Source organism: Cibotium barometz, chromosome 36 (genome assembly GCF_041138505.1).
Source record: "Cibotium barometz isolate CiBa-2024 chromosome 36, ASM4113850v1, whole genome shotgun sequence".
In the NCBI taxonomy this organism is placed as follows: Eukaryota; Viridiplantae; Streptophyta; class Polypodiopsida; order Cyatheales; family Cibotiaceae; genus Cibotium; species Cibotium barometz.
In genome coordinates, this window is record NC_141081.1 from 28,730,708 (window position 1) to 28,745,417 (window position 14,710).

A 14,710-nucleotide genomic window follows, 5' to 3' on the forward strand; every position below is an offset into this window, starting at 1 on the left:
AAATCTAAATACACTGTAAGTGAGCTAACCCAGCTAGTCTAAGTTTAGTCACTCAGCAGCACTATCTCTAGCTCTCAACTTCTCTAGAATGCTCTCATGGTCATCCACTCGAAGCCGAAAACAAGGACGAGAACTGTGTTTTTGGCTCTGTACCTCGATCAAGAGTGAGCCTGGTAGCAACCACTAGATGAGAGAACTGAAATGCCTCTAGCTCCCACTTCCACTACTGGAACTCAAGACTCCCCCGCGATGAAGTCGAATCTGCTGGTAGAACCAGTCTGCCACAATCATGCTATGGGCGTTAAAAGAAAACCCATGATCATCCACTGTATCCTAGTTAAGGATGCACTTTGGCTTAGTGCAACTCATCAGATAGTAGTCTACTCCCTCGCTATTTCCCTCACCAAGCAATAATAGCAAATACATCACCCTCCTGTAGTAAATCTGTCAGGTCATCATAGCTGACCATGAACGCAGGACGTGTGTGTTCATCGGACAACACTGTGGATGTGAAGGATGCTCGGGAGAGAGGAATTTCTATATCCATGCATCTGCCCATCCTCTCGAGGCACAATGTGACCAATTGCCATCCATACATGCTCCACAGAAGCATGCAAACCGTCGTGTGTAAATTGTGGGGACCGCCATGCACGTGCTCCTGATCGAATGTAAGCCCAAGGTGCCAGGTACTGTGTCACAATCATGGGAGGCTCTACGGTCAATCATGCTACCATCCACATGCCAAAAAAATCTCTTGACAATCCGAGCATCACGTTTGGGATACGATGATGCTGCACTCCCACACAAATGTTGGGAGCACCACTCGACTACATGGCCCGCATCTCTGAACTGCTCAGCATCCTGCCGCTGCAGCTCATGACGCCTCAAGGCACGTTTCACACTCTCCCTTCCTGTGACCAGTCTCAAAGAATGACCAAATCACTGGGATACTAGACTGCACATGCCACCTATAAATCCATGAAACAAAGTCTTAGTTATTGTTTTCTTTAAGATGTTCTAGTGAATTTAGTTTAATTATAAGAGAACCATAAGTACTACCCGTAGAGCCAATAGAATTGTCGACGACTTGAACTGTGTGCCATAACCATCCAACCAAACCCATCGCTGGCCACGTATGATCCCACAATCTCGTAAAAAAATGTCATGGAGACGAAAACAGTGTTGCACAAAATGTGCATCATGTGAACGATCATCATCCACTGAAATGTGGACCATAATAGCAACCTGGTGAGGTAAGCAATAGAGATGATTAGGACAAAAAAAATCAAATAAGTAATATAGCTCAAACAAAAAAAAATTTATGAAATATAACCATTACCCTGCTCTGAGAAGTAATACTCAGATTGTATCTCTTGAAAAGGTGTGAAGGTGTAGTTCTCTACAAATTCAATCACAGAGACGACCACACCAATAGGAAACTCTACCAGGCATGCTCGGAACTGATGATCCTGCCACTTGGCACAATGACTGTGCCGTATATAGGGATAGATCTGCTCGCTAAATGTGGCTATGAAGTGACAACGTGATGTATGTTTGTCCACGAGCTGCAACTTCTTGAACTGTCCACCACTCTGGAGCTGGTGTGTCACGTACTCATAACGTTGCCATGGCACTATCTCTTGGTCACTTGCATCAAGATCTACCATCTGTAGATGTGCAAGTGAACCACATGATGTGTGCAATTTCTCTCCACACAAGGGATCCTATGGAACTGGGCATCCTCCGTGCGTGCACACAAGAGAGTAGATGAAATCACGAGGACTACGAGGCAACTCTCTATGTCCACTAAGAGAACGGAACACATCATAAAAAAGTTTGAACTCAACATGGTAGCGACATGTGTCACGTTGACGTGAGTACCTCACAAACCAAGGCTAACACCCCTCAAATGACCTTTGCCCAATTTTAAGCTCTCGATACGATGCCACAAACTGAGAATACAACTCTGTTTGGGTCATTTCAAGAAAGCAAGCACCGTGCTGAATGAACACTCCTCTTGTCACTCTCTTACGCAAAGCTTTCTTGAAAATCGTGAGGCTCGACAATTCTCCTCCCAAAAACTTTCTATCAAGGCTCTAGTGGTTTCATCTAGTAGGCGATCATGCCTAGCTACACGACCACTACTCGCCCACAAAGCACCAACCTCATTGGCATCTAAACTTTGTCATCTAATAGACCCAACTCTAAGTGCATGTGGTGCTATGGAAAGGATGCAAGATGTGGCACTCACCTTACCCTTCATTTGGGAGCTACTTATGGCTATCACAATCGCCCGTCGAACAGCTAAAGCATCCGTAGAGTTCCTCTTCTTGTGAACTATATAGGAATGACGAACACTTTGTAGCACCGCCATGCTAGCTCTCCTCTCTCTTCGTCCAATGCTGGAAAGCGCCCTGTAGTTGGCCATGTTGGGCAGATCGATCAAAGCATCAAGCACGCATGCCTGTGATGAAGGCGTGAGGTCTTTGACATAGGAATGGAAGATTGCATGGGCACGATGATGTTCCGCTGACTTTGATAGTTCTTTCCTATCCACACGATGGGCGCCCACCAAAGGAGGGGGGTGGGTTCATGTTGTGGAAGAGAAGGGGGCTTAGGAAGGGCGGGTTCATGTGGATTATCTAAACTAAGGGGTAGTGAGGGGGGAAAGGGCGGAGGGAGAGGAAGTGGAAGAGGAGGAGCAAGGCTTGGATCATTGCCAAGGGAAGGTGCTGCTCGTTGATGTGCTCTCTACTCTCTCTTTCTCTCAAGAGCTACCCTTTTCCTCTCCTCCTCTTGAACTTGGTGGACGGGGGGGAGTCTAGTCCTATCACGTTTCTGACTCCTATGACTTTAAGAACCCATTCTCAAGGAAGCTAAGAGAGAAAAAATTATGAAGGCTCAATGACGGGATAGTACTAGAGATAAGTGTGGGATAGTACTAGAGATATGTGATTATATAGGAAAAATAGGTTATCCACTTCAAATCTCATTGGATTTCCTATCTAAGATTGATTGGATAATTAAGATAAACATAAAGATAATTAAAGATAAACTATTTTTTACTTAAAAATCAATATTATTAATAATATTTATTAATAAGTCTAAATATTTATCATTACTAGATATATAAATATATCTTTTATTTTAAAATTATAAAATTATATTTTTTTATAATGTGTCTTTTTTAAATTTAATTCAAAAGTGTATTCTACATAAAATATTTTCAAGAAATATTAAATTTAATTTTTTTTAAACTAAATAACATAAACTTTAAAAATAATATTATTGATCTAATTCTAAAATATAATCCTTTAAAATTAGTGTTTTTAAATTCTTTTATTTAATAAGTTATATATATTTTATTATTTAAAATTTTATATTCTATTTCTCTAAATTACTAAATTAACTTTTTCAAAAATATGTTTTTGAAAAAAAATGGGGAGGTGGGAAGGAGGTGCCACGTGTCACATGCATGCATAACACGTGGCATTCTCTTGACATGTGGCACTATTATGGCTTATGTGATAATTCCATGATGTGGCATGCCATGTCACCAAGTGCGAGGTGGCGAGAAGATGTCACATCCATTCACATCATTCTTACATCCATTCAAATCATTTTTACATCTGCTCACATCATTCCTACATCCACTCACATCCATTCACATCATTTCTACATCCACTCACATCCATTCACATTATTCCTACATCCATTCACATCACCCTACATCCATTAATCATTCCTATATCCATCCACATCATCCTACATCCATTCACGTCATTCCTACATCTATTCACATCCATTCACATCATCCTACATCCATTCATATCATTCCTACATCTATTCACATCCATTCACATCATTCTTATTTCTGATTAAGAATTATCCATGTTTTCTCGATGCATTCATATGAATATTTTCACATTCCTTCTCAAATTTCTCAAAATAAAATATGCTCAATATTCTTCTTTTTGAATAAAAGATTCATGGAATTTACAAAATCAATTATACCCATATTCACTCTTTTAGTATAAACACTAATCCATTCATCTAAATGAATCATTTCCATAATTCTCATAAATTGAATGATTCTATAAAATTTATGCATAATCTTCTTTATTTTTTTGAGTATTGAATAATGCTCAAAACTCCACTTTTAGCATAAAATTTATTTATGCATGTACATATATATAGATAAATATAACAAAAACTCCTCTTTTCTCTATTTAAATATTTATGAATAAATACTATAAAAGTATTTTTCATTAATATAACAAAAATCATTCTTTTAGCATAAAAATGTGTATGCCTAGAATATGATGGGAATTCCTCTTTTTGCTTATTAAATTTATGCATTAAAATAAGATTTATCTTTTTTTTGAAAAATTTTGCCATAGCTTCACTACAACTTCTGAGAATGTTTAATTTTCTAACTTTAAAAGAATATTCATAATTGAAATACGATAAGAACTCCTCTTTTAAACTCAAATCTATTTATGTATACATAACATAATTATAATCATAATTATAATTACATCTCTTGATTATTCTTAAATATCCATTCCTCATTTCCAAAAAATTTAGCATAATCATCTTCAACCTAAAATAAATTATTATGATTTTATTAATCATAAATAAGCTTAAAGAAATTAATCATCATTGTTAACTATATTAAAATCATAAAAATATCTAATCTTTTTCTCTAGCTTGTCAAGCCTAGAGTTTTGTTTAAGATAATAGGTTTATCATTAAGAACCATCCTTCTAACAAGGATCTAACCATAAAGATGATTAATCTTTCCAAAAAGAGAGATTTAAATATAAAAATACTAATTAAGCATAAAGATTAGAAATAAACCATTTAAACATTATGAATCATTAGAAAGCTTGATTTCAAGAAAAAACCATTTAATTGAAAGCCTCCCAAGCATTAGAGGGGTTGGGAAGGAGATAACACTTGAGAAGATAAAAAAACTATTGGATTAAGGCTTACCTTTGATTCTTTAAAGAAAGAAGTGAAGCCCACAAAGAAAGCTTTGGCCACCAAGTTGGGGAGGGTAATCTCCAAGAGAGGATGGAGAATTGTGAAACTCCAAAGCTTCCAAAAGTAGAGGCAAAATAGAGAGATAATAGAATTACACTAAAATGAAGATAATACTGGCATGTAATTACACTGAAATGAAGATAATACTGGCATGTAATTACACTGAAATGAAGATAATACTGGCATGTAATTACTCAAAGATGAAAATACAAAGGAATGAGGGTCTATTTATAGGTGAGGAAGGCTTCAGTTTGACCTATTTTGGATAATTTGTGGACCAGTTTGGCTCACTTTTTGATCCAGTTTACGGAGGGAGGAGAGATATAAATATCTCATTTTTTGAATTAAAAATGCAAGGCAATGATGAAAAAAAGGCGCCTCCTTCATGAGCCCTTTCCTTCCTTACTGAGGTGTCAAAAATTGATTTATTTTACTAATAAACCTTAATTTTTAAGTAATAAACCCAGTACTTGGTCAACTCTTCATCTTATGTGAGCATTTACTCATTTTTGGGGTATTTTATTTTATTCTTTGTATTTTTGTTATCCCAACACTTGGATTAATCCTATTGGCCCTTTAGAACCTTATTTGGAACTTAATCGAAAGTTTCTGAAAATGTGGACCCTTAGGCTAAGATCTCCAATACATATATTCAGTTACTTTCTAATACACATTAGAAAATTATTTTTTGAACTTCTGTTTCAGGGAAATTCATCTTAGATTTTAGGAGAAACTTTGTATCCAAAAATATCTCAAATTTGTATTATCTCTCTTTATAACATTTTCACTCTCTAGGCCAAAACAAGGGAAAACAATGTTTTCTTGTACTCTGAATTGGGGGATGATTACAGAAACTAAAGGGAAGGTACTTACACCTTTATATCTCCAAAGCTCGAGGGAGGAACCTTACAGGAAGCATCCAAGAAGCTAGTCAACATTCATTCATAATCAGTTCTCCACCATAACAAACCTAAAATAAAAAATTTCATTTTCCTATAATGGGATCACAATGGTGTGGACTAGTAATCCAATTAATATCATAGCTTGCGGCCTATCCTAACACATAGTTTGGAAATACATCCTTCAATTATCTATACCCCTCCTTCAATTTCCATTATCACTTGAACAAAGGCGAAAAGTGAAGGCTAGAGATTGGCCTCTATCTTTTGTCAACTTTCATGCCAATACTAGAAAACACATAACAATTCACTTGTTTGTGAAAGGAGTGTTTTTACAAGGTTGTAAATTTTTATTCCCCATTTCCAAGTTCTTAAAGTTTTTAGAATCAACTTGGAATTGATAAAGATGAATTGTGTTGTCACTCCAACTGTTGGCATCCCACATTTAGAAGCTCAAAAGGAAAGCTTGAATGAAAGGAGGAAACTAGATCCACACTTCAACATGACCATCTTTGTCGAGAGAACCATCTTTCTAATGAATTCAAATCCTAATTTATGCCATTTTGCTTGATTTATCTTATAGTATTTGTATAAAAATAAGAAGATATGCAACTTTGACTTGCATGAGATAGAAACGTTAATCACACTTACTTTTTCTTTGTAGGATGATGAAATGCTGTAGGGAATGGCTTTTTTTTTTCTTTTGCTTCACTTTTATACAGTAAACAACTAGATTTTCCTCCCCACCACCACAACAACATGCTAAAGTTCTTCTTTTATTATTTTATTGATATATCTTCTTTTAGTCTTTCACGGATAGAGTAGCCCTCGCCTTTGAGGAGTCTTATGACAAGATGGTCACCTATAGCTTTTGCACAATAAGTGAACGGGTTTCTTTTGGTGCATACAATTGGTTTATACACAAGCTTCCTTTATAACAAAAACTCCTCTTTTCTCTATTTAAATATTTATGGGGATAAATACTATAAAAGTATTTTTCATTAATATAATAAAAATCATTCTTTTAGCATAAAAAATATCTATGCCTAGAATATGATGGGAATTTCTCTTTTTGCTTATTAAATTTATGCATAAAAATAAGATGAATATGATGGAAATTCCTCTTTTTGCTTATTAAATTTATGCATAAAAATAAGATTTATCTTTTTTCTGGAAAATTTTGCCATAGCTTCGCTGCAACTTCTGAGAATGTTTAATTTTCTAACTTTAAAAGAATATTCATAATTGAAATACGATAAGAACTCCTCTTTTAAACTAAAATATATTTATGTATACATAACATAATTATAATCATAATTACAAGCATAATTATAATTACATCTCTTGACTATTCTTAGATATCCATTCCTCATTTCCAAAAAATTTAGCATAACCATCTTCAACTTAAAATAATTTAATATGATTTTATTAATCATAAACAAGCTTAAAGAAATTAATCATCATTTTTAACTATATTAAAATTATAAAAATATCTAATCTTTTTTTCTAGCTTGTCAAGCCTAGAGTTTTGTTTAAGATAATGGGTTTATCATTAAGAGCCATCCTTCTAACAAGGATCTAACCATAAAGATGATTAATCTTTCCAAAAAGAGAGATTTAAATATAAAAATACTAATTAAGCATAAAGATTAGAATTAAACCATTTAAACATTATGAATCATTAGAAAGTTTGATTTCAAGAAAAAACCATTTAATTGAAAGCCTCCCAAGCATTAGAGGGGTTGGGAAGGAGATAACCATTGAGAAGATGGAAAAACCATTGGATTAAAGCTTACCTTTGATTTTGGCTTGATTCTTTAAAGAAAGAAGTGAAGCCCACAAGGAAAGCTTTGTCCACCAAGTTGGGGAGGGTAATCTCCAAGAGAGGATGGAGAATTGTGAAACTCCAAAGCTTCCAAAAGTAGAGGCAAAATAGAGGGATAATAGAATTACACTAAAATGAAGATAATAATGGCATGTACTCAAAGATGAAAATACAAAGGAATAAGGGTCTTTTTATAGGTGAGGGAGGCCACTTACCAAGTCCAACTGGAATCTAGGGGCTTCCAGCTTCAGTTTGACCTATTTTGGATAATTTGTGGACCAGTTTGGCTCACTTTTTGATCCAGTTTGCGGAGGGAGGAGAGATATAAATATCTCAATTTTTGAATTAAAAATGCAGGGTAATGATGAAAAAAAGGCGCCTTCTTCATGAGCCCTTTCCTTCCTTACTAAGGTGTCAAAAATTGATTTATTTTACTAATAAACCTTAATTTTTAAGTAATAAACCCAGTACTTGGTCAACTCTTCATCTTATGTGAGCATTTACTCATTTTTTGGGTATTTTATTTTATTCTTTGTATTTTTGTTATCCCAACACTTGGATTAATCCTATTGGCCCTTTAGAACCTTATTTGAACCTTAATCGAAAGTTTCCGAAAATGTGGACCCTTAGGCTAAGATCTCCAATACATATATTCAGTTAATTTCTAATACACATTAGAAAATTTTTCTTTGAACTTCTGTTTCAGGGAAATTCATCTTAGATTTTAGGAGAAATTTTGTATCCAAAAATATCTCAAATTTGTATTATCTCTCTCTATAACATTTTCTCTCTCTGGGCCAAAACAAGGGAAAACAATGTTTTCTTGTACTCTGAATTGGGGGATGATTACAGAAACTAAAGGGAAGGTACTTACACCTTTATATCTTCAAATCTCGAGGGAGGAACCTTACAGGAAGCATCCAAGAAGCTAGCCAACATTCATTAATGATCAATTCTCCACCATAACAAACCTAAAATAAAAAAATTCATTTTCCTATAATGGGATCACAATGGTGTAGACTAGTAATCCAATTAATATCGTAGCTTGCGGGCTATCCTAACACATAGTTTGGAAATACATCCTTCAATTATCTATATCCCTCCTTCAATTTCCATTATCACTTGAACAAAGGCGAAAAGTGAAGGCTAGAGATTGGCCTCTATCTTTCGTCAACTTTTATGCCAATACGAGAAAACACATAACAATTCACTTGTTTGTGAAAGGAGTGTTTCTACAAGGTTGTAAAATTTTTTTCCCCATTTCCAAGCTCTTAAAGTTTTTAGAATCAGCTTGGAATTGATAAAGATGAATTGTGTTGTCACTCCAACTGTTGGCATCCCACATTTAGAAGCTCAAAGGGAAAGCTTGAATGAAAGAAGGAAACTAGATCCACACTTCAACATGACCATCTTTGTGGAGAGAACCATCTTTCTAATGAATTCAAATCCTAATTTATGCCATTTTGCTTGATTTATCTTATAGTATTTGTATAGAAATAAGAAGATATGCAACTTTGACTTGCATGAGATAGAAACGTTAATCAAACTCACTTTTTCTTTGTAGGATGATGAAATGCCAGAGGGAATGGCTTTTTTTTTCTTTTGCTTCACTTTTATACAGTAAACAACTAGATTTTCCTCCCCATGCTGGATACCCACCACAACAACATGCTAAAGTTCTTCTTTTATTATTTTATTGATATCTTCTTTTATTCTTTCATGGATAGAGTAGCCCTCGCCTTTGAGGAGTCTTATGACAAGATGGTCACCTAAAGCTTTTGCATAATAAGTGAAGGGCTTTCTTTTGGTGCATACAATTGGTTTAAATACAAGCTTCCTTTAAAGGGTAGTCGAATGGGGTTTAGGTAAAATGGAGTGTTAAACCTTAGGATGTTCATCATACCTATTCATATCCGTTATTAAGTATACGAATCATTATTATAATCCTTGATCACAACGATACAATGTTCAAGCATCACAAATGACTGATGAGAATGTCCTAAGACCTCTCAAGAAATAATTAATAGCTACCACATAGGTAAGAAAATGCCAAGGAATCCCAAACAACTACCTTTAGCCACCAACAATGCCTAATGAGACTAATACTAAATGATATTATCAGCTCAAAGGAATACATGCACCACAAAGCTTAGATTGCCAAAGAAACGCACCTGTGAAGAGAAGATCAACAAATCTTATACTTGTGTTAATAGAGAGGAAGAACCTTTGATGCAGCTTGTGTTATAGACAATGAAATATTGAGAGTTATTTCAACAAATGACTAAAACACCACCTCTCCATCAAAGATATCTACTTCCAAATCATTATTATACGCATGGGAGTTACATCCAAGGGATAACTATCACAACTTGGAGATGATGATAACTCAAATTTTCGTGGCACGGCTAAGAGGCAAGTACAAAAATAACCTATAGAGTACCATCTCATCCATATACAAGCCTTGTGTACACTTAAAATGTACTAATTAGTACGCGACAAATAAAAGAGCCATCATATTGTGCTACACAACACTAAACTAAGACAAATGTGTATGGTGGTATACAAAACTAAACTAAGACAAATGTGTACTAAAGGGAAACATGTTGACTCGCAGGTGGTATATCCTTGGGCTTACATTTTTTGTGGTTGCTATACCAAGAGATACATTGTGCAAATAAAAAGAGAGGGAGGAGTCACAACAAGGAGAATCATGTGTATACTACCATGAAGACCAAGGAGATCCATGTGTACCATGCCTACACAATTGGGTACCCAAGGAAACTTTGAGCTTTCAGGAAATAATAAATATCTACTACCACATAGGTAAGAAGATGCAAAAAAAAAAAGCCCAAACAAAACAACCTCTAGCGAAGATGGACTACTGAGACTCGTACCAAACAATGGTATGAGGTCATTAAGGAGTGTACATTGAATGGATTGGCAAGGAAAAACACCCACTAAGAGAAGATCAACTACGCTCACTTTGGGAACAATCCAAGTGCACCTTCTAGGTTTTGCTATGACATAAGAAGAGTTACTTAAATTTGACGTCGTCTACATCAAAGATAGATCGCTACTTCCAAGATCAGCATCATATTATTGATGGAAGTTAGGTCCATTGCATATTTATGACAACTTTGGAGATAGCGACGACGACAACTCCTCAAAATTTTGTGGCATGGCAAGTATAATAGCCTTTAATGTACCACTTCATCCATATAACCCATCCTCTCACTATCTCTCTCTCCTCATTCATATATGCTTTAAACATCAGCAAAACAAATGATCATACATGTCCGTGATGTTGAACAAGCTAAGCTAGATAGACATTATCGACAAAGGCTTCCAATCCTTTAAAAAGAGAAGTTGTCATACATTCCTTTATTTTTTTTAAAAAAAAACTTTTACAAGAACGGTCCCTCTACTACACATCCCCTGTAATATAAACACACATGACGACCATCACTCGACCACATACATAGCCACACAGAGAGAGAGAGAGAGAGAGTCTTTGAACGATTTCTCTCAGCCGGAGATCTGGACACTTCTGACGGCAGACTTGGGCTCCGGCGGGGGCACTTTGGGGACGGTGACGGTGAGCACGCCGTTCTCCATGGCCGCCTTCACCTCCTCCCCCTTGGCGTTGTCGGGGAGGCGGAACCGTCGAAGGAAGCTGCCCTGCGCCCGCTCTACGCGGTGCCACCTGTCCGAGGAGGCCGTCTCCTCCTTCTTGCGCTCGCCGCTGATCTGCAGCACGCGCCCGTCTTCCACCTGCACCTTCACGTCCTCCTTGGCCAGACCTGCAGAGCACACACACGGGGGCACACTACTTTGCTCATGCGAATATTCGAGCAGTCAATTCCGATAAAAGAGACGGAGGAGGAAGGGGGAAAGGGGCGGGGGGGCGATATTCTTACCAGGCAGGTTGGCCTTGAAGATGTGGGAATCCGAGGTCTCCTTCCAGTCCACCTGCGTATTAGCCACCGCAGCCACGTCCCGGGCGAAGCTGGGGTGCTCCGGGAAGCTGGCGCGCAGAGAGGAAGAGAAAGACGGGAAGGCGAGCGAATCGAAGAGCAGGGAGTCGAAGGGATCTTCGCCTGATCTGCTGCGGCCGAACAAAGAGAGGGCCATTTCTTCCTTCTACTGTACTGGTAACTGCTGTGAGGGCAGAGGAAGGCAGCAGAGAGAGAGAGAGAGAGAGAGAGAGAGAGAGAGTGTAGCCGCTGTGAGGGGGGCGCGCGAATTGAGATGCGATGAGATGAGGAGAGTCGCTCTGTGGAGGTTTATTATAAACGTAGTAGTAGCGGAGGAGGGCCTTCTTGGAGCTACTACCTGCTTCCCGAACATTCCTTTCCGAGGGTTCTAGAAGCCTCTAATTTTCGCAAGGGTTCCTCCTAAGTGCTCCAAAAAAACTGGGGTTTAGTGTAAATCCAACTTCAGATTTTTGAAAATTACATTTTGAAATTTGAGTTGAAGGTAGGCGAATTTTTAAGGGTTGTGGTAGTAAAACCTTTTAATTTTCAGAATTTTCTCTTGCCCCAACTTGATGAGCAGGTCACTTTGTCAAGATTATGGTCTCAAATGAGTATATAATATTACATCCATAAATATCATTAAAAAACGTACAGTGTTGTGTCATCTTGGGCTTGGCAAGGTACATGGAATAAACAACGTCCCCTTGAGATGTACTTGAGGTTTGATATAAGTTTGGCCCCACGTATGCCAACACAATCCTCCAGGGCTTTGGTTAGCATGCATCATAAATGTAAAAAAGAGGGAGGATGTACATGAAATGAGACTTTTTGACAAAATCACAGGATATGACCCTACTAAACATTTCCACGGTGGCATGAGAAAATAATTCTACGAATTATCTTAGAGGGCCCTTTTGACGGCCCTCAACAAATGTTCTTGTGGACTAGACTCTCTCACAACTCATAATGGAAGTAGAGGCCTGATGCTACAAGGAAATCTTGGGAGACTTTGTCCCTTACTTGGGAGCAAAAGGAAACTCTTACATGGTATTTGTACTCCACCCTTTACTGCTCTACTGCCTCAAGAGCAATGCAAGTGGCGTCCACATTAGACGCAACCTCACCTCTCTTCAGTGCCTTCAAGACTAGTCTCGATCTAGGCATTGTGTTGGCATAAAGATGTAAAACTCTTGAAAGGCCCCTTTTCACTCTCAGGAAGCTGACCGGAGAAAGAGACCAATCTCTTGATGGGCTTGGTTGAGAGCAACTTGGATTGTCCTTTTTGTGAAGAATGAGAAGGATGCTAAGATATCCTAAATCTTCTAGGTAATACATGGGACTTGTAGGACGTAATCCGGGATATTTGTTGGTGATCTTACTACAAAGGGTCAGCTGGATTGAGATTTGTCTTTGCTGTGTAATCCAAGAGGACAGCTCCCACAAAGATCCTAACCATGCCATCCCTCTTATAGCTCCACTTGTCCACATAGAGAGAACCACTCTAGTCTAGAGAAGATGCAGCTAAGATGATCTTGCTCTGCTAAGGGTTAGCTGGATTGAGATATGTCGATGCCTAATCCAAGAGGGTAGCTCCCACAAAGATGCTAACCAAGAGGGTTAGCTGGATTGAGATATGTCTATGCCTAATCCAAGAGGGTAGCTCCCACAAAGATGCTAACCATGCCATCCCTATTATAGCTCCACACGTCCACTTAGAGAGAACCAATCTAGTCTAGAGAAGATGAGGCTAAGATCAAAGCAAGAGAAAACAACGCCATGGAAAAGGCATGAAACTTTGGAAGGTGCCAATTGCCTTAGCCTTTAATAAGCTCCTTCAAGACATGCAATCAGGGATGAAAAAGATTGGAGGAGGAGAGAGAGCTTGAGCTCTTGCAAGCACACACATGCTCACACAACAATGGATGGAAGGCTGAAATCTTCTTCTTCTTCTTCTTGTTTTCAAAAGAGTTCTATAAAAGATAAGTGAAAACCAACATAAGTACTAGAGTACTATATACAAGCGGTCCATAATGTGAACATGCTAAATAGGTGAGCTCGCAGGATAAGTATGCTATAACTCGATTGGACTAGGTAGGTGGAGTCCAGCTATAGAATTAATGCCAAAGATCCCATCATCTCAACTACCAAACGCGCTAGTAGTATAAAGGTGAAACAATCTACTAGGTACATTATGGGTGACAACTCGTGTTGAGCTTGACAATCTCAACACTCCCCCAAGATGGCGATGCTCCATCGTGTCAGGATAAAAGCGTGATACAGTGTACATAATATTTGACCAAAATAGTACAAACGTTCAAGAGTACTAATATCCTATGTGAGAATCTTTCTTTAATAATTTTCTTTCATAAAACATTACATTCAACGTAGCCAAATCTAAAAGGTACTCTAGCCTGACATGCAGAAAAAGCAAAGTACTCACAAGTACATAAATAGTACCATTTTTTTCTTTATGAAAAGAAGTAAAGACCATATTAGGGAGTTTTGAGAAAACCCAATTCCCATTTTGCAAGATCAAAAAATGGGTAGCACCGTGAAGCCTTTTAAGATTTTGTCAAAACCCCCTCATGTGACATATCATTGGAAATGTTACATTCCCGTAACGCCGCTACGGGCATTACCACAAGAGGGGACGGCCTCTGGCTCACCACCCAGCCAGCAGGTTGTTTAGAAATAAACTCACTTGATCTTGGACCTTTTCTTGATATCATTATGAAACTAGCTCTTGGGATTGGTGTCAATCTCAAGAGAAAAGCCTTTTATTTCCACCAATACACCATGAGGATTGCTTGTGGGTCTCTTCCAACTCCTTATATCTTGAGATTTTACTTGACCTCAAGGGACAAGGTTCATTATATCATGAGGAACATTGTGTGTCTAACCTACCAACCATGAGCATCTAGGTAGCCAAATTTGTTTTAAAATAGAGTGATGGGGTACATTCTAAG

At 37.6% G+C, this 14,710-nt stretch overlaps 1 protein-coding gene across 1 annotated transcript; it reads right to left on the reverse strand.

Annotated features, from left to right (window-relative positions):
* Positions 1-11,189: 11,189 nt before the first annotated feature.
* On the reverse strand, positions 11,190-12,025 carry LOC147617738 (18.1 kDa class I heat shock protein-like). Its single transcript, XM_086775556.1, has 2 exons — positions 11,688-12,025; positions 11,190-11,570 (listed from the first exon to the last, which is right to left on the reverse strand). The coding sequence occupies exons 1-2, from the start codon at positions 11,899-11,901 to the stop codon at positions 11,296-11,298; spliced, it is 489 nt and encodes a 162-aa protein (XP_086631682.1). The 5' UTR covers positions 11,902-12,025; the 3' UTR covers positions 11,190-11,295.
* Between the last annotated feature and the right edge of the window lie 2,685 nt (positions 12,026-14,710).

Bases quoted from the DNA above. Each gene is read 5' to 3' on its own strand.
- LOC147617738 (XM_086775556.1), bottom strand. From the start codon at position 11,901: ATGGCCCTCTCTTTGTTCGGCCGCAGCAGATCAGGCGAAGATCCCTTC. The intron at 11,571-11,687 runs GTAAGAATATCG...TGTGCTCTGCAG, and splicing joins CTTCAAGGCCAACCTGCCTG to GTCTGGCCAAGGAGGACGTG.